Source organism: Haliotis rufescens, unplaced genomic scaffold, assembly GCF_023055435.1.
Source record: "Haliotis rufescens isolate VD_foot unplaced genomic scaffold, xgHalRufe1.0.p SCAF_3, whole genome shotgun sequence".
In the NCBI taxonomy this organism is placed as follows: domain Eukaryota; kingdom Metazoa; phylum Mollusca; class Gastropoda; order Lepetellida; family Haliotidae; genus Haliotis; species Haliotis rufescens.
The window spans coordinates 42,603,023-42,624,370 of NW_025964001.1; the positions used below are offsets into that span (position 1 = coordinate 42,603,023).

Below are 21,348 nucleotides of genomic sequence, written 5' to 3' on the forward strand. Positions count from 1 at the left end.
AATCCAGTGATTGGCATCATGAGCATTGACCTACGCAATTGAGATACGACGACAATGCATCAACCAAGTCAGCGATCCTGTTAGTGGCCTCCTATGACAAGCATGGGTTTCTGAACGTCACTTCTAACCCGGATCTTCTCGGGTACCAACTCATGAATATCAGTGCATGTTTGTGTGATGTGTACAGGGACTGATAACCTCATCCCACACAGTAGCGCCGAGGAAGGTGCCTTTAGAGTGGTTGATGCGCAGTGTTTGATCAGGCGGAAGATACACCCGACAGTAGTGCGGAAGATAGGATAATATGAACACGTAGCTTACAGCTGGGACTTTGGGGTAGTCGGAATATTGGGATAGAGGATAATATGAACACGTAGCTTACAGCTGGGACTTTGGGATACCCGGACTCTTGGGATGGAGGATAATATGAACACGTAGCTTACAGTTGGGACTTTGGGATAGTCGGAATCTTGGGATGGAGGATAATATGAACACGTAGCTTACAGCTGGGACTTTGGGATACCCGGACTCTTGGGATAGAGGATAATATGAACACGTAGCTTACAGTTGGGACTTTGGGATACCCGGACTCTTGGGATGGAGGATAATATGACGCATAACTTACAGCTGGGACTTTGGGATAATCGGAATCTGGAGATAGGGGATAATATGAACACGTAGCTTACAGCTGGGACTTTGGGGTAATCGGGATCTCTGGATAGGGGCTAATATGAATACGTAACATGCAACTGCGACTTTGGGATACTCGGAATCTTGGGATAGGGGATAATATTAATACGTAGCTTACAGCTGGGATATTGGGATAATCGGAACCAGGGGATAGGGGATAATCTAAACAGGTAGCTTACAGTTGGGATAATCGGAATCTGGGGATAGAGGGCAATAGGAACACGTAGCATGTAGCTGGAACTTTGAGATGAACAATGGTTAAATATAGAAGGGGAGGCTAATGCGTGAAGATTTCTGTTAACTTAGTGGAGGTGCCGACGTGGTCTTGGTTGTTGGGATATACGTGTATTAACAGACCCATATCAACACACACTGCTGATTGATCAGTCTGCCAGTGTTATTGACCTCATTCTTCTGTGGAATCAAACCGATGGGACATCTCATCAAACTGATACGAGAAAAATGTGCCAGTAACTTAAATGCCCAAATTAAGTGGAAATTGCTCCTCCGCTGAGATAGCCATCAATTAGGGCCACGCTGTTGTTTGGAAGTCTATAGTGGGATGCTATGGAGGGTTGCTGCATGCCACCTCTACTAATCCCGTGTTCATTTCGTAGTCAGGCAAGCCTCATCGCCGCGGTTCGCTAATGAGAGAGTCCTGCCCCTCGTGGATCCGTAACCTCCTGTCATGCTTGTTCCGTGACCCAACAATTCCTGACATGATTCTTCCGTGACCCGACAGTTCTTGCCATCCTTGTTCCGTTACCCGACAGTTCTTGCCATGCTTGTTCCGTGACCCAACAATTCCTGACATGATTGTTCCGTCACCCGACAGTTCTTGGCATGCTTGTTCCCTGACCCAACAGGTCTTGCAATGGTTGTTCCCTGACCCCACAGTTCTTGCCATGCTTGTTCCCTGACCCAACAGCTCTTGCAATGGTTGTTCCCCGACCCCACAGTTCTTGCCATGCTTGTTCAATAACTCGATAGTTCGAACCATGATGGTTCCGTAACGTGTCATGATTGTTCCGCCATGCTTGTTCCCCGACCCCACAGTTCTTGGCATGCTTGTTCCCTGGCCCCACAGGTCTTGCAATGGTTGTTCCCTGACCCCACAGTTCTTGCCATGCTTGTTCCCTGACCCCACAGTTCTTGGCATGCTTGTTCCCTGACCCGACAGGTTTTGCAATGGTTGTTCCCCGGCCCCACAGTTCTTGCCGGACCCAACAGTCTGACGTGGAGCGGAAGAATGAGAACATATATCGTGGAGCTCCAGCATGAGAACCTCTGACGTGGAGCGGGAGAATGACATATATCGTTGAGCTCCAGCATGGCAACCTCTGAGGTGGAGCGGAAGAATGAGAACGCATATCTTGCACATCCAGCATGACAACCTTTGACGTGGAGCCGATAAATGAGAACATATATCGTGGAGCTCCAGCATGAGAACCTTTGACGTGGAGCGGGAGAATGAGAACATATATCGTATAGCTCCAGCATGACAACCCCTGACGTGGAGCGGAAGAATGAGAACATATATCGAAGAGCTCAAGCATGACAACCTCTGACGTGGAGCCGATAAATGAGAACATATATCGTGGAGCTCCAGCATGAGAACCTTTGACGTGGAGCGGGAGAATGAGAACATATATCGTTGAGCTCCAGCATGACAACCTCTGACGTGGAGCGGAAGAATGAGAACATATATCGTGGAGCTCCAGCATGGCAACCTCTGCCGTGAAGGTGCAGCGTGACAACCTCTGCCGTGAAGCTGCAGCATGACAACCTCTGCCGTGGAGCGGAAGAATGAGAACATATATCGTGGAGCTCCAGCATGGCAACCTCTGCCGTGGAGGTGCAGCATGACAACCTCCGTCGTGAAGCTGCAGCATGACAACCTCTGCCGTGGAGCTGCAGCATGACAACCTCTGCCTTGGAGCTGCAGCATGACAACCTCTGCCTTGGAGCTGCAGCATGACAACCTCTGCCGTGGAGCTGCAGCATGACAACCTCTGCCTTGGAGCTGCAGCATGACAACCTCTGCCTTGGAGCTGCAGCATGACAACCTCTGCCTTGGAGCTGCAGCATGACAACCTCTGCCTTGGAGCTGCAGCATGACAACCTCTGCCGTGGAGCTGCAGCATGACAACCGCTGCCTTGGAGCTGCAGCATGACAACCTCTGCAATGGAGCTGCAGCATGACAGTCTTTGTCGTGGTACTTTATCACGGCACCAACCCCTGTTGTGGAACCACGAATAAACACAGTCAGCCAAGACACAGAATCTAACATCAAAAGCCGTAGGAATGAACATGTCGAATTGTACTTATGTTGAACAGCGAGGTGTCTGATCCTGCGGCCCCAGGGCTAAAACCTCTAGTCGGAAGGTCGAGGACGGTTTCTCAGGGCAACGAGAACAAACTTAAGTCAGATGTGAGGTTTCAGATATAGAGCAATTCACCAGATCCCAAATTAGATGTGTTGTTGCGGTTAAATGACAATTCCCCAGATCTAAATAAAACGTGAGAGGCATGCTAACAATTCCCCACACCGAAGTTAGACTTAGCTTCCCCAGAGACAGATGAACATAATGTTAACAGATTCAAGGTAGATGCTAGATTGCAGTTAACTATCAGACAAAGTTTCATAACAATGTTTCACTCCGAATGCAGGAAATTATCGTTAAACCCGTGTACATTATTTCTAGGATTACGGTAAATGACGTGCGCCAGCTACGTGCACTACGGCAGTCAATTGTAAGCCTTTGGTCTCGGACTGCAAGACGAAGCCAGCGAGACATGTAGAGGATCATTGTCTATGTACGAAGCCAGGGGTTTTGGCTTGCAAGGCGAAACCAGCGAGTTGGAAGTTGATATTTGTCTATGGTGGAAAGCCAGGGGTCTTGGCCTGCAAGATGAACCAACGAGATCGGAAGGGGTCCTTGTCTGTGTTGGAAGCCAATTCAATCATTGTGGTTACCAGCCTTAAACAAACAAGGGAGATGTCCAAACACAGTTCACATCTTTTAATTACAGAAATCTTGTCTTTACTACTTCAAAGATGTTTGTTTGATGAGAGTGCCTGGACTTGATCCGATCCTATCAGTGTGGCTCTTCAATCATCACATAAAGGGACTCGCATCCACAGCCCTGTAGTCGCACAAATCAGCCCCGATGGCCACCCCAACACTCTATAACATTCTCATTCCACGATCGATCAGCCAATATCGCTTTGGATATTTCATGATTTCGACAGAGGTAACCACATTTGCTGTGCAAATCTACCAGAAAAATTGAATTATGTAGGAATACTAATATTCGCGACTGTGTCAGCGAGATAACAATCATCAGTACATTGATCGCTACAACACACAGCCTCATCCTGGAGACTGTTCTCGTCTACTGAGATCCTAGGAGCTTAACTTGCTAGAAGAGGGAGCGAGGCAACAAGACGTTGATCCTATGAGTGGATGAATGGGACTTTGTGTCACAAGCAGCCGCATCACACTATATCTGGGTGGCCTAGAATGAGCAATATTGTATTCTTCGTCAGCAGTATAAAAACTATATCTACCCATTGCATATATAAACGCTAATAAAACAATAAAATACATTTGACACTTTATCAGTTAAAAAAACAACTCCAAAAACCAATATGACATAGAAAACTTTCCTTCCACGAATTTTACTTTTGAAAATAGTGTAAGCACATTTTCGTTAACTTTTTACAATTTTGAGAGAGGGTGGTCGGGTAGCCCAGTGGTTAAAATGTTCGATCATCACGCCGAAGACCCGGGTTCGATTCCCGACATGGGTACAATGTGTGAAGCCCATTTCTGGTGTTCCCCGCTGTGATATAGCTGGAGTATTGCTAAAAGCGGCGTAAAACCATACTCATTCACTCACTATTTTGAGAGAGAATATATGACATCATGCCATCAGTTTTTATAACGCTTGCTTTTTTATGGGCTATCACAGGTTTTTTTTTAGACAAAACAGACTTGAGTTCGATTTTATTAAAAAAAGATCATTCTTTATAATATTGTGCCAGTCTTCATATGAAACATATTATGTATTTTATTATTCTTTACATTAAACATATTTACATGTGATGTACCCCCGTGAAGATCCGGGTTTGAATTTGTCTTTAGGCATAGGTTCTCATTCCTCAGCTACAGGCTTGCTGACTTGGCTGATGTATGTCATCGCATCCCAATTGAGTAGATCATTGCTCATGATGCCAATCACTTGATTGTTTGGTTCGATTATTTACAGACCACCGTCATTTAACTGAAATATTGCTGAGTGCGGCGTTAAGCAACGAACAGGTGCGTGAGTGTGTTAGGTTTTACCCCGCTTTGAGCAATATTCCAACAATATCTAGGCGGAGGACACCAGAAATGGGCTTCACACATTGTATCCATGTGGGAAATCGAACCCGGGTCTTCGGCGTGACGAGCGCACGCTTTAACCACTAGGCTACCCCACCGCCCAACAAACAACGAACAAACAAACTTGTAATATAATACATTCCATATACAAATTTCCATCGTCAGTTCGACAAGACATTTATATATTGTCAAGAAGTATATCGCACATGCACTGATGACTTCCTATCGTTCGCCCGGTTAAACTTGTAATACAACCAAACGCTGATATTTGACTAAAATGAGCGAGCAAGTCTTCTTCAAGAGACCTGTGACCCATGCTAACCTTATGACATATGTGTGGACTGTTAAGGTTACATTAAGATACGTTCTTGAGTCAAATATTAAAATCTTGCGATATAATACACAACATCAACTGTACATTTCTCCTAAATATGGAATGTTATAAACTTAACAGGTCTCTGTCTTAAGTTTAGCCGTAGCATCACCAGACCGCTTCAGTGGTGTAGTGGACAGTGCGTTTGTCTTCAGTTTAGCCGTAGCATTACCAGACCGCTTCAGTGGTGTAGTGGACAGGGCGTTTGTCTTCAGTTTAGCCGTAGCATTAAAAGACCGCTTCAGTGGTGTAGTGGACAGGGCGTTTGTCTTCAGTTTAGCCGTAGCATCACCAGACCGCTTCAGTGGTGTAGTGGACAGGGCGTTTGTCTTCAGTTTAGCCGTAGCATCACCAGACCGCTTCAGTGGTGTAGTGGACAGGGCGTTTGTTTTCAGTTTAGCCGTGGCATCACTAGACCGCTTCAGTGGTGTAGTGGACAGGGCGTTTGTCTTCAGTTTAGCCGTAGCATTACCAGACCGTTTCAGTGGTGTAGTGGACAGGGCGTTTGTCTTCAGTTTAGCCGTAGCATTACCAGACCGTTTCAGTGGTGTAGTGGACAGGGCGTTTGTTTTCAGTTTAGCCGTAGCATTACCAGACCGCTTCAGTGGTGTAGTGGACAGAGCGTCTGTACGGGGAGCAGAAGGTCAATGTTTTTATCCCCCGGCCGCATAATATCAAAAGACGTTAACCATTGGTACTTGTTGCTACTCTGCCTGGTGGCGTCAGCATTAAGGGGAGATAACAAGGAATCATAAGTTCTGAGTCAGTGTAATGTGAGTGGGGTGTTCGTGTTAAACTGTGGCTGAACTCCGCACTCGCACAAGCAGCCACACACACACGTACAGACACGTCGCCATATAAGTGCAACAATCTTGAATGCGACGTTGAAACCCATCCGTATCATTGTCGAACTAGATCATTGTCCGGATAAAATCAGCGTATAAGCAAAAAGGCTATTTTAAACTGATTTTCCTTTTTAAATGATTTTGAAATTGTTGTCGTCTGAAAGACGAAAGTGGTACACAATGACAATATTTTTTTAATATTTGAGTTTCCAGGATATATGTCTTATCCATTGACGATATTCTCGTCAAATGACCAGAAAACTATCTTTCGTATGCGTAGGAATTACATTTTGACGAGACGGTATTTTGAACGAGACTGTATTTTTTAAATAACGTCATCACCAGCGGACTATCACGTTCCCGGGGAAACCCCAAGCCATTCTCCAGCATGAATAAACGCAGAACATTTGTTTCTGACTATATAACACTTTTATCTTGAACTGAGTTGCATACATTGGAAATGTCAGACTGCATTTTCATGATCGAATATTCCAGCTACGATCTATCCTTCTGAAGAAAATGCATTTTGAAACTAGACACTCAGTGACTCGACTGACAATGACAGTCAACAACACTTTGCAAGAATCTTTTAATGTACTTCAGCACCCATTCGACGCATCTTGACAATCACTTTTATATAATCGGTAAAATTATCAATGATGACAAACACCAATCGCCACGTGATCATTGAAAACTTTGAAAATCTCACCAGTCACCATTATCGTGACGGCCATTTTGACGCAACAATCTATTAATTAACTTCGGCACCTGTTCGACACATCTTAACAAAAATCTTTAAATGATCGGCCAAATTATCAATGATAACAAACGCTAATCGCCACATGATCGTTGACAACTTCGAAAATCACCCCAGTCACCTTGATCGTGTCAGCCATTTTGGCGCCCTGAAGGACATGTTTTACTATGCACCGTAACTGTGACCGACTTATAGAGGAAGATAACTAACGATGATAATATTCAAATTTATTATGCCTCAGAGTTAGATTGGCCAATCAGAGAGCAGAACTACTGACCTCACATGAGCCCGTATACCGTCAGTAAAAATCCATGATGATTGTTACTGACCTAATATGAGACCGTATACCGTCAGAAACAGCCATTTTGAAGTTTCCAACACCCACCTCACATATTTCACATGTAAATTCTGGTACAGAAATTCGTTATTCGACACTGTTTTGTGTTTTAATACCATTAATTGTGATGAGCAAGGACATGATTTATTAACGCAACCACGTTCGTGACTATATTTATAAAAAAATATATAGAAAAAAGCTTACAACGGAGGTCAATGAGTTACAAATAGCATCGTCATAGAACAAACTATGGGATGACGTCACAAACAAGACACGTGACACCAATGACGTCACATAGCAATAGAATAGATAGCAGCCCTTCGTTAGGGGAACGCGGACTGCTATCAAGTTACAATGGCGCGCAGATTTCTGTTAACATGCAGGTATTTTTTATGATAATTCTATCCATTTTAGCTATAGAACTTTAAACGTTCACATTTAGTGCATTATATATTCCATTGTTAACGTTTATCTTTACATTAAAGCGTTGTATCGGAAACATGTGTACTGGCCCTGTCGTTTATACCGGTTGTAAGTGTCAAATTTTCATTTTGACATGACATGTGCGACAAAGATACCAAATAGTGTAAACTTTACGGCATAATAAATTCGTTATGGTGTCTTTAGTTGCCGTATACGGTGTTATAATAGGTTAGCAGGAAAACTGTTTGCTCGGCTCACGCCTCGCCCAATATTTTCCTGCTAACCTATTATAACACCGAATACGACAACTAAAGACACCACAACTAACAATATCTGTTGTTACTGTGGCGCATGTTGGCCATGCAGACGTTCTCGCGGTTTGGGGAACCTATCCCCCCGCCATACAACTGGTTGTTGCATTACCGTCAGTGTAAACATGAGGTCACACTTACCAAATGAAATTTTATATATAAACATCATTCGAAGTACCAAATAAAGATATAAAAAATATAAGAATAGACTTTCAGTTTGTGTAATTTCAAAGTTCAAATTCATTGCAGTTAATTCAGTTTGGCCCTAACTCTCAGAAAGGTTCATATTCCAATGAACCCAGAATGAAGATCAATACATGACTGATTGGTAGGATCGACCTGAAAAGTTGTATGTCGACATCTATTTGACACATTTGAGGTATATACTTGCAAGGGCCATTTTAAAAAACAACAACCATGAAACAGAATGTTTGCTCTGAAACCATACATCTGTAAGCAGAACAGCCGTTCATCTTTGCTATGTGGCTGAAATACTGACTGAATGGCTGACGTCCAATTAGTCCCTCATTTAACTGGCCGAAGAGAACATTCAATATCTGTTTCAGGATGTTTCGGATTCGTTGCTGTTTCCATGTTGTTTTAGGAAGTATAATGATGTCTTTCTTATTTCAGCTGATCCTCTAGACTTTGATGACGGACCGTTTGGAAGTGTTCTATGGCGGGTAAGAAGCAAATTTGATTGTCACACGATTACTAACTGAGACCATACACCTTGCTCCTGCATCTGCACGCTCCTATTAATACATCAATAAGTAGAAGATGAAGCACATGAAAAGTCAGGACTCCCATCATAAATCTTATGATCATCTCAATGGCCGCCCATGACACCCCGAGGGCACTCTGACCACACGTATCTGCTGTCTCCTGCATATAGAACTCCTGTCTCCTTCACCTCCTCTTTGTCGTTCTCCGTGTGTCTATCTCAGCTTGTGTCATTATAGCCTTGTCTCCACCCCCACCCCTTGCCTCACCCATCCCTCCTTATATCGCATCCCCATCCCCCAAACGGAGCGTCAGGCTGTCTAGTTTCAACGGATACCAACCTCTGTCACGTTCACAATTAGGTTTCTTTCGTCAGCTCTGATTCCCGGCACATCTTTAATCCTCTTGTAATTAAGAGTGCTGCGAGACCGGTTTCCCGGACCACATGCCATGTCACCAATTAGTTATGTAAAATGGCGTATTCTGTTCCTTCTATTAGAAAGGGAATTCGGCATACAGCCAGTCAGATTTATGTTCCCAGCAGCGTCAACTTACAAGCTCCACAGTGCGCAGTCAACGATCACCGCCGCCGGACACAATTAATACATCTGCTCTATCTAATATAATGTTCTCCTGTCTTGGAAGTAATTGTCTCGCGAAGGAGCTGCTACTGCGATATGTGCGCAACAAGCACATCCCCCGTGATCAGTTTATTGTTGGAAACAGCCCACGTTAAACGTATCAGCTGATATATCTGAAGAAGCGGCCATATTGTGACGTCCGCACGTCGTCTAGTTGTTCCAATAATGGCAACTGCGTGGTCCTGAAAAGGTGAATCTTGTTGCAAGATCAGACACAAGTAATCATATACCCCCAGAGTGTTGTCTGAATGTGGATGACCGAGGTATGGTTTCCTGGTTAGTGATCATAGCAATGCATCGACCAACACGGATGTCTTCCATTGGAACACAAAGTATAACAAGCCTACATGTATCGTTATTGCTTTTAGAAACACGAGTCTGGACGATTTCTGTACGCCTCACAGCCTACTATCACGTACGTGATTGGGTGAGTGGGCGAATGTTGTTTGACGCCGCAGCTGTCAACAGTACTTCAGTCATATCTATGGCAGAGCAGTGATTGGTGATTGGAAAGACAACGATACTAGACGTCGTGGCACGCTTGCACACAGTCAGCCAATTCACACATATATTGCAAAAACCAGATCTTCGTTTAAGTCCTTGAATGAATGAGGGGCGGTGGGAGAGCTTAGTGGTTATATCCTTACAAGTCACGCCGAAAAAACACCGAACATGTCACTGTCTATTTTGATATACATGACATTCAGACCATAGTTTTGCCATACAGACTATAGATCGGACATTCAGACTACATACGTCATACTTAGAACGTAGACCATTTACTTATAATATAGCTAACACAGAGATATCAATTTACAGATCGCATATTTATCATACAGAAATCAATTTACATACCATATTTCCAACATATCATATATCTAACAAACATGGATCTATTTATATAGCATATTATCAGACAGATCCTTTGATCTGACACACAGGGATTAATTTACAGGTCATTATCTAACAAACATTTGACATCAAATGTACATACTATTTGCATACCATATACAACAGATCGTACATCTAACGGATCATACAACTAACATACCCACCATAGATCCAACATTGATTATAACCACGTTCTGATATGTATCTAACCTACATATCATTGACCTAACACGTAGACCTTAAATAAATAATATTCAGACCATAGATCCAATATTTTGACAAAGATCCGACATTTTGACACAGATTTAACATTTTGACATCAAGCTTAAATCAAGTCATAGATCCAACACTTAGAAATAAAGCTTGCATTGGACTTACGTATTTGTACCTTTGCTGATACAAGCTTTTGGTTTAATAGGTTTAATACATATGTATATTGCACATGGCACATGGTGGAGTTATTGGATCTGACGCAAAGACTCTAGCTGCCCCCTTCACCTTCTACTATATCGGCGTAGTGGACGTCTCCCGTGATGCTGTTGTTCATGATGATGTGTCCCGACAGATGTAGGCCAGTACCATGTACAATATAATATGTTTTATAAGGAACACAGTAATGGCCCCCACTGCTGCGACACCATCATCACGATGTTGTCGTCTCAGCTTTCTGGAGCACTTCTATAAGTGCCCTTCTCCCAAGTAGGCCCCTCTCTATCTGGACGTTGTCATTCATTACTGCTTTAATTTCCACCAGGACAAGAAATACTTGGTGAGCGTTCTCATCCCGATCGGCGTGGGGATAACTGGTGCCATGCTCATTATCGTCACGGCGTACGCCACACGTGTGTGTCGCAGGAGGAAGGTGGCTGAGAGGAACCCGAGGACATTGTTACAGGTAAATACAGGTGTTTGGCTCAAGGGGACATTGTTACAGGTAAATACAGGTGGATGACACAAGGGGACATTGTTACAGGTAAATACAGGTGACTGGCTCAAGGGGACATTATTACAGGTAAATACAGGTGGATGACACAAGGGGAAATTGTTACAGGTAAATACAGGTGACTGGCACAAGGGGACATTGTTACAAGTAAATACAGGTGACTGACACAAGGGGACATTGTTACAGGTAAATACAAGTGACTGACACACGGGGACATCGTTACAGGTAGATACAGGTGACTGACACAATAGGACATTGTTACAGGTAAATACAGGTGACTGACAAAAGGGGACATTGCTACAGGTAAATACAGGTGACTGATACAAGGGGACATTGTTACAGGAAAATACAGGTGGATGACACACGGGGACATTGTTACAGGTAAATACAGGTGGATGACACAAGGGGACGTTGTAACAGGTAAATACAGGTGACTGGCTCAAGGGGACATTGTTACAGGTAAATACAGGTGGATGACACAAGGGGAAATTGTTACAGGTAAATACAGGTGACTGGCACAAGGGGACATTGTTACAAGTAAATACAGGTGACTGACACAAGGGGACATTGTTACAGGTAAATACAAGTGACTGACACACGGGGGCATCGTTACAGGTAGATACAGGTGACAGACACAATAGGACATTGTTACAGGTAAATACAGGTGACTGACACAAGGGGACATTGCTACAGGTAAATACAGGTGACTGATACAAGGGGACATTGTTACAGGAAAATACAGGTGGATGACACACGGGGACATTGTTACAGGTAAATACAGGTGACTGACACAAGGGGGCATTGTTACAGGTAAATACAGGTGACTGTCTCAAGGGGACATTGTTACAGGTAAATACAGGTGACTGACACAAGGGGCATTGTTACAGGTAAATACAGGTGACTGTCTCAAGGGGACATTGTTACAGGAAAATACAGGTGGATGACACACGGGGACATTGTTACAGGTAAATACAGGTGACTGACACAAGGGGACATTGTTACAGGTAAATACAGGTGACTGTCTCAAGGGGACATTGTTACAGGAAAATACAGGTGGATGACACACGGGGACATTGTTACAGGTAAATACAGGTGACTGACACAAGGGGGGCATTGTTACAGATAAATACAGGTGACTGACACACGGGGACATCGTTACAGGTAGATACAGGTGACTGACACAATAGGACATTGCTACAGGTAAATACAGGTGACTGGCACAAGGGGACATTGTTACAGGTAAATACAGGTGACTGACACAAGAGGACATTGTTACAGGTAAATACAGGTGACTGACAAAAGGGGACATTGTTACAGGTAAATACAGGTAACTGATACAAGGGGACATTGTTACAGGTTAATACAGGTGACTGACACAAGGGGACATTGTTACAGGTAAATACAGGTGACTGACACAAGAGGACATTGTTACAGGTAAATACAGGTGACTGACACAAGGGGACATTGTTACAGGTAAATACAGGTGACTGACACAAGGGGACATCGTTACAGGTAAATGCAGGTGACTGGCACAAGGGGACATTGTTACAGGTAAATACAGGTAACTGAAACCCGGTGTCATCACTGATTTTCAGTGATCTAATCTTATAATTTTTACCACTATTTGACCCTTTAATCCCAATAGAATCTGTTCATAATGAACACTGGTTATTCTCTGACGTTGATATGTGGAATTTGAAATATATGTTTTCATTGGCAATGGACTGACGCGCAGGATTGAATGTGAAGCCCCGATGCCCAAAAAACATTTTCTGTTTCTATTTTGGCCTTACATTGCTGTAATTTATGCAACATAATTTGACAATGTTGAAATTGTTATTTTGTTGCTGCAAAGATAAACTTGATTTGCATGACCTGTGACGTAAAAGAACATGAATGTCACTAAAATCCTCTTCTATACGTATACCTTTCCCAAACCGAGAGAAGCTCCAAGCAGTCACTGTGTTATCCGCGTCGCATAAGACGTATTATTATAAACTAAAAAAAACACTAAAGAGCTGGAGGGTTATTAATGAGATGGTGTGATGGTCTGTAATCTGATTACCTAGCCAAGATATATTCTGACAGGATAAGAAGCGGTAGATGTAGCAGCAACCGAATTTAGATAAGAGGTAAACTACTGGCATAAAGTTCACGAGAAGGGTGTTGATACTCGGTGATACATTCAGATAATTTGCACTGCTATTCTGTCTTTTACTCCCGTCTGTTTCGGCGACTGGTTATTCACTTGCGTTGACGTGTTATATATATTGAACAGCAACGTGACCACATTGGCTGATTGTGGGAAAGGCATTTACGTAACATTGATATGGATGTACAGCTTAGTCGAACTCGAAACAGACTTGTACAGCATTAGAACACTGTTCTGGCCTTCCCGTCACTGTGTACTCAAAGGAAGGTTAGCTATCGATAGGACAGGACACCCTCTCCCTTTTCGCGAACACCTGGTGTCACCAATGATTTTCAGTGATCCATTCGTGTAACCTTCACCGCTGGAATCTCTTTCGGCGGATCATTAAGACTGGTTCCTCTTTGGCGTTGGGGAGCACGGGTGGCCCAGTCGCCTTAAGCGCCGCGATTCGCTGTGCATATACGCCAGAAATCTATGATTGTGGGTTCGAATCCCGGTTCGCCCCAATTATGTTTCTAGGTTTGTCAGCACCATGCCCGTGCTCGTGGGTTTCACCGAAGTGGTAAACGTCTGAGACCTGCATCACTTGGGGCTTTCCTCCCACATTAGGCTGACACGCCGTGATATAACTGGAATAATGTTAAAAGCGGCGTTAAACCCAACTCACTCACTCACTTTGGCGTTGACTATATAACTTAAGCCCAAACAACAGAAAGGTTTGCAAGAACATTATGTCATAAAAGTCGCAATGAAAATATTCCGGATAACTGAGTGAGCATATGCTTAGTGACCAAAATGATATGTGCACAGTTGACAAGACTTTGTACCTTTATGTATTACTATGAGGTTCGATATATACCTGTACTTGGGATTGTCAAGGTCTTTTACATGGAAACATTGCTTCAATAAGCAAGTTTGTCAACGAAATTATAGCCTGTGCTCATGTCTACTGAAAAGCGCGAGAAATCGGTACGTACAGAACTAACTGGGAAATCAGTGAAGAACCACACAAGTTCAATAAATAAGTAGCATATTACATATTTGTGTCCCCAAAAGTTAAGGGAGCTCTCTATCTCTCTCTATCTCTCCCTCTCTCCCCCTCCTTCTCTCTCTCTCTCTCTCCCTTTCCTTCTCTCTCTCCCCCTCCTCTGTCTCTCTCCTCTCTCTCTCTCTCTCTCTCCTCTCTCTCTCATGTTAGCATCAGGAGGTAAGCAGTTGGACACCAAAACACTTAGAAGCAAAGCGTTCTCGTTGGGACATTTAAAAATATCCCAAAACATGTTATATTCTTTGTGAGTTTGACGTTGTCAAACACCTGAACAGTCAACACGACCGCTCCCCCATGAAGAGTATACCATGCATGCTGATGCACTACTGTCTATTTTGAGACTTCCTTCAAAGTAGGGCCTTAGCGATCTTTCATTGCCTTCAGAGTTGTCTAATGTCGGGATCAGGTGTGACCTGACTGTTCCTATGTCATCTTATCCATGCGGCGTTTATCGCTGCAATGCTGGTCCATACCCAATTATTCTCATTCGACTGTCACTTAGCGGTATTTCCACTCCCTTAGACATAAAGCAACTTTTAAAATAATTGGCAAATGAGACTAGATATTTTCTTTTGATATAAACTAGTTGGAGTGATGGATTTATAAATCACCTCTACGGATAGGTACCCAGTGGGATAGTATTGCCATTATACAGATCTATAAGTTTACATTAAATAACATGTGTTCTCCATATGTTGCTAAAAGATATTCCAAAGTTAGTAGTATTCCTTCCATGTCAGCTGTCTTCGTCCCATTGACGTCACATCTAGTTATGTCATATAATAAAATAACATATCGCACATGTTTCCACTCAAAGTGGATAGAATTCCCTGAACGCGTAATCTTGACAATTCATGTTTAATGTCGACAAATGGAATATAACATTTCGATATTTGACACAATGATGTTGATCAAACATGCAAGGGTTTTCCGTCGACGTTATATTGACGTTTTACTGCGCACTGATAGATAATAGGACATTAAGGAATAAGAAAACAGTCGTATCAAAAAGTAAACGGGATTTTGTTGCTTTCATACGCCATAATTCACCATTGACGTTTTAAATTCGACGTTTGGATACAAAACGTGGCACATGATGGCAAGTTTTTGATAAATCAATATGAAATTCGGAGACCCCAAGAGGCGAGTACAGAAGCTATGCATCGCATGTCAAGGGCAAATGCATTTGTAAAACTGTCACTTTGCTATCGGTTTTTATGCCCTAATCTCCCTAATCTGACGTCAGGGATAATGTTATGTGCATGCGCACTCTTAGTGCTGTATTGATTAATCACTGTTCAAGTATCGGCACCAAGTGAGTGTTCGAATGTTGTTTAACGCAACACTCAGCAATATGCAAGTTGTCCCTGCGGCAAGTAGTTGAGACACAGCAGTAGTTCAGGGCAACATATGACGCCGTCAGGGTACGGTGACGCGCAATCACCGAGCCTGACACCCGAAACACTTTAATCGGGGTACGGTGACGCGCAATCACCGAGCCTGACCCCTAAACACTTTAATCGGGGTACGGTGACGCGCAATCACCGAGCCTGACCCCTAAACACTTTAATCGGGGTACGGTGACGCGCAATCACCGAGCCTGACCCCTAAACACTTTAATCGGGGTACGGTGACGCGCAATCACCGAGCCTGACCCCTAAACACTTTAATCGGGGTACGGTGACGCGCAATCACCGAGCCTGACCCCTAAACACTTTAATCGGGGTACGGTGACGCGAAATTCCCGAATCTGACCCCCCGAACACTGTAGTGGCCAGTTTTGTGAGAATAGTCTTGTTACGGTTAAGAGAAGGACATGATATTTGGCGTGATTTTATGAAATACTTCAACGAATCAGTAAAGTCTGTTTTATGATCACTGTCAGCAATATTTCAGATATACGGCGGATCACGTATATGAAGCAGACAGACAAACTGTTGCCATGAGCATCGTGACCCGGAGTGTTTGAGGAGGGGGGAGTGGGGGGTGCTGCGGATATAGTCTCACCCGGATCTATAAACAGAAGCATAAAACTGCTTCAGACTAAGTACAAATCTCAATAATACCGCGCATGGGTAGTGAAGACATTCGTTCTCTAGACAGGATACCAGAACGTAACTTCACTGATTAAGAGCGAACTGTAATTGTCGGAATACCTGATAGGACGCTATAGCTATTCACCACAACCCAAAGGAAGCACATCGGAAATGATTGCCCGATCAGTTGTAATGTGACGACAATTTGACGTGACTTTGACGTGATCTGTATGAAATGCTATGTGCCATCTTTGACACCAACGCCTCCACACTCCAGCGGCGTTAAAACCAACTCACTCACTCAGTCCTTGACAACACACAGGTTGATGCTGCTGTGGGGAGTCGATTTTATATACCTGTAGTGCATATTTTACGACGCTTCTTTCTTCATCACTCCTCCTGTGACTTGCTTCTGTTCACATCCCTGGCTTGCGTCCGCATCCTCCCCCTCTCCTCTTCTCTCCCCTCCTCTCCCCTTTCAAATGCCCAACCCCATCCCTGGCTCGCCATCTCTCCCACCCTTGACCCCCTCCTCTCCCCCACCCAACCCTCAACTCCACCCTTGGCTCGCCACCCCTCCTATCATGGTTCTTCTTCTCTGCCCCTTGCAACTCTCAGCCCCATCCCTTGCCTCGCCATCCCTCCCATCCTTGACCCTTTCCTCTCCCCTGGCCAACTCTCAACCCCAACCCTGGTTCGCCATCCCTCCTATCATTGTTGTTCTTCTCTGCCCCGTCCAACTCTCAGCCCCACCCTTGGCTCGCCATTCCTTCCCATCCTTGACCCTTTCCTCTCCCCTGTCCAACTCTCAGTCCCACCCTGGCTCGCCATCCCTCCCATCATTGTTCTCCTCTTCCCTGTCCAACTCTCAACCCCACCCCTGGCTCGTGTCCTCTCCCATGCTCATCCCGTCTTACCTCCCCCCTCCTCCCCGTTTTCCATGTCCCTGTCCTTCTCATTGTCCAACTCCCAACCCCACCTTCGCTCGCACCTCTCTTCCCCCCCACACTCCTTTCCATGTCCCTCTCTTCTCCCCTGTCCAACTCAAAACCCCACCCCTGGCTCGCCACCCCTCCCACCCTTGACCCCCTCAACCCAACCCCTGGTTCGCCATCCCTCTTATCATTGTTCTTCTTCTCTGCCCCGCCCAACTCTTACCCCCACCCATGGGTCGCCATTCCTTCCCATCCTTGACCCTTTCCTTTCCCCATCCAACTCCCAACTCATCCCTTGCCTCGCCATCCCTCCCATCCTTGACCCTTTCCTCTGCCCCGTCCAACTCTCAGCCCCACCCTTGCTTCGCCATCCCTCCCATCCTTGACCCTTTCCTCTCCCCTGTCCAACTCTCAGCCCAACCCCTGACTCGTGTCCTCTCCCACCCCCATCCTGTTTTACCCCCACCCACCCACCCACCCCCATCCATGTCCCTCTTCTTCTCCCCAACCCAACACGCAGCCCCACCCCTGATTCGCCATCCCTCCCATCATTGACCCTTTCCTCTCTCTGTCCAACTCTCAACCCGACCCTCGGCTCGCCATTTCTCCCATCATCGTTTTCTTCTCTCCCCCATCCAACTCTCAGCCCCACCCGTGGCTCGCCATCCCTCCCATCCTTGACCCTTTCCTCTCACCTGTCCAACTCTCAGCCCGACCCTTGGCTCGCCATTTCTCCCATCATTGTTCTTCTTCTCTACCCCATCCAACTCTTAGCCCCGCCCTTGTGTCGCCATCCCTTCCCATCCTTGACCCTTTCCTCTCCCCAATCTAACTCCCAACCCCAACCCTGGCGCGCCATCCCTTCAATCATTGTTCGTCTTCTCCCCACGGGCCAACTGCCAACCCCACTCTTTGCTCACCACCCCTCCCATCCTTGGCCCTTTCCTCTCCTCTCTCCAACTCTCAGCCCCAACCCTTCGCTCGCCATTTCTCCCATCATTGTTCTTCTTCTTTCCCCCATCCAACTTCCAACCCCACCCTTGGCTCGCCATCCCTCCCATCCTTGACCCTTTCCTCTCCCCCATCTAACTCCCAACCCCACCCTTTGCTCGCCTTCCCTCCCATTCCTGCTCCCAACCCACCTGTGACCAGCACCCAACCCGATCTTTGCCTACTTCGTCCTGTCGTTTTTCTTCCATCATTTCTGTGTCCAACATCTAGCTCTATATCACCCACACCCCGCTCCATCGACTGTCCATCCCTTCTCGTATATCGACCATCACCAGGAACACTTATTATTCACTCATGTATGGGGATGACTATTAACGGAGCCAGAGAGCTATTATATCGTTATTGATTCCCTTGTATTGATCTGTTGCTACGACCAGATCTAGTTTCATCGTTTATGTGATACTTTGTATTAATCTCCGTTCGGCCCAAAATGTTTGAGGTAATGAAACAATTGCAGAGAGATACTATTGAACTTACGTGGAAATAAGGCCAAATATTTAGCATTGACCCATTATAATGAACACGCTTGACGGCGGTTGTCCCCCGTCCTGCAATCAGATTAATGAACAAAGAAAATGTTCCAGCCCTATAACTACTTCCATTCACACGTGTATCAGTAGTCATCGCCGGAGATATTGGCATGACTACCGTAAACACGGTTCTATGTACAATCAATGTCTTCAGTATTTATGTATTTGAATTATTTACTGATCAGAATTACACAAAGGGCTTTATATTTTATGTCCACAGCCAAGCGTTTCCCGACCAGATGACATCATGCTCCTAGACCAGTCGTCTGATGACGAGTTTTGATAGGCCTTATATGACGTCACGCATAAAGATGGCTCCGAGGATCTTCGATGTGATGCAAGGTCACGTGTCGAGGAGCACGTTGCAAGCCACGAATCGCTTAGTGTAAGCAAAAGCATTGCTCATCCGGGGTCTGCAATACCTCCAATCGCATGCGCACTGTTCCAAAATGGCGGCGCGACTGACAACCGCTTGGTTACCTTGCCCTAATGAAGAACGTGATAGAAGCACAGATGAATTTACGACTACTGATGACTACTTTGAAGATGTGGAGCTGAATGGGGATGCTGGCATGTTAGCTGCATTTGCCCATTTCCCAGTTGATCCAGTCAAGAATTTCTTGTTCCGCTGTCAAACTCAAGTTTCCGTCAGCCGCCATTTTGGTTGAGATCGAAGCAACCCCAGACAGCTATTGGCGCGATTGTAAGCGGCTGAACGTTTGCTCCCCGTTTTAAGGAGAATCGCTGGACATCGCTTGCTAGCGATTTGCTGTTTGCATCGCACCCCAGATACTGTTACGCCATCAGCATCTTGCAAGCAGCTGTGACATCACAATATATATTACGTCAGAGTTGACGGCGATTGTGACGTCATTCATAAATGACGCAACACCTTGCGAATACTACCAAATGAGCAGCAACACGTCTTGTGACTTCAGTCCCATCATCCCAGATAATCATTCACAAAGGCGAAAGTAGATTCCATAAAATTATATGTTGTATTGCGAAACATCCAAGTGTTTGGACCTTCGAAACAGTTTATAAATGAACTCAGGATCGATAACGTCTGAGTGTATTTATGATTCTAAACTATTTATTCCGAAGCTTTAGTCACGAGAATACATTTTTTTCTACGTCTTCAAAACAATTCCACCGTTGACAATTGTACAAAACTGCGAGATATATTTACAGTTTGTATTTTTGCGGGTCACTGCTCGAGTGTCTGTGCAACAGATACAGTGTATTCATCAAGCTAGCTGTACATATATAGTGTTGTTGGTCATCTACGTTTATGATACCTTATATGGATTGCATTTTTTGTGTAAACATCTACAATGTATTAACAAAACAAAAGGGTTTAATCGTTGACATTATTCCAATCGCTGCAAATCATTTTTCAGATCTTCCAGAAAGACTACTATGTAACTTTATATATTGTGTGTGAACTATGATATTGTTTGTTACTTATGATATTGTTTGTAATTAAATGTGTCAGTTTCTCGGTTGATATGCCACCTTTCTACAATGACGTCGTTGAACGTGTATGTTCCTCCAACATTGTCACCATGGCAGTACTGTTCTTCCTTTTGGTATATCATTCATTAGCTCGCGTGTCACGCAGTATATGCGTGAACATGGGATAGTCAATATTTGCAAAGTAATATCTAAGGGCCGGAGTATTTGATATTCTCGGGTCAGTCGGTGGTTGGTAGTCGGTATGGGTGGGGTGGTGGTGGTAGGGTGTGTGTGTGGCGGAGAGTGTTGCTGAGACTATGTGTCGCGATTAGATAATAATTCAGCTGCAAAACCAGATACTATTTCAACTTAACTCTTCGAGCCTGAATTTCATTTATCTGGGACAATGTATTTTTTCAATTAATCTCTGCAAAAGAATATCCGACAAACTATACACTGACAATTTACACATCTTGCCGACTAACTAAACACTGACCAGTGACACAGTTGACACATCTACCCGGAACACTACACTGACCAGTGACACAGTTGACACATCTACCCGACACACTATAGACTGACCAGTGACACAGTTGACGAATCTACCCGGAACACTATAGACTGACCAGTGACACAGTTGACACATCTACCCGGAACACTACACTGACCAGTGACACAGTTGACACATCTACCCGGAACACTACACTGACCAGTGACACAGTTGACACATCTACCCGGAACCCTACACTGACCAGTGACACAGTTCACAAATCTACCCGACACACTATAGACTGACCAGTGACACAGTTGACACATCTACCCGGAACAGTACACTGACCAGTGACACAGTTGACACAT

At 44.6% G+C, this 21,348-nt stretch overlaps 1 protein-coding gene across 3 annotated transcripts in view; it reads left to right on the forward strand.

Annotated features, from left to right (window-relative positions):
- LOC124123384 (cell wall integrity and stress response component 2-like) overlaps window positions 1–20,540 on the forward strand; it is a 57,218-nt gene extending 36,678 nt beyond the window's left edge. For all 3 annotated transcript variants that reach the window (XM_046486627.2, XM_046486620.2, XM_046486613.2), the window contains exons 3-5: window positions 8,759–8,808; window positions 11,135–11,275; window positions 19,256–20,540. In XM_046486627.2, coding sequence (XP_046342583.2) covers window positions 8,759–8,808; window positions 11,135–11,275; window positions 19,256–19,318 — 254 coding nt within the window. In that variant the 3' untranslated portion in view covers window positions 19,319–20,540. The remainder of the gene's footprint in view (window positions 1–8,758; window positions 8,809–11,134; window positions 11,276–19,255) is intronic.
- The last annotated feature ends 808 nt before the right edge of the window (window positions 20,541–21,348 follow it).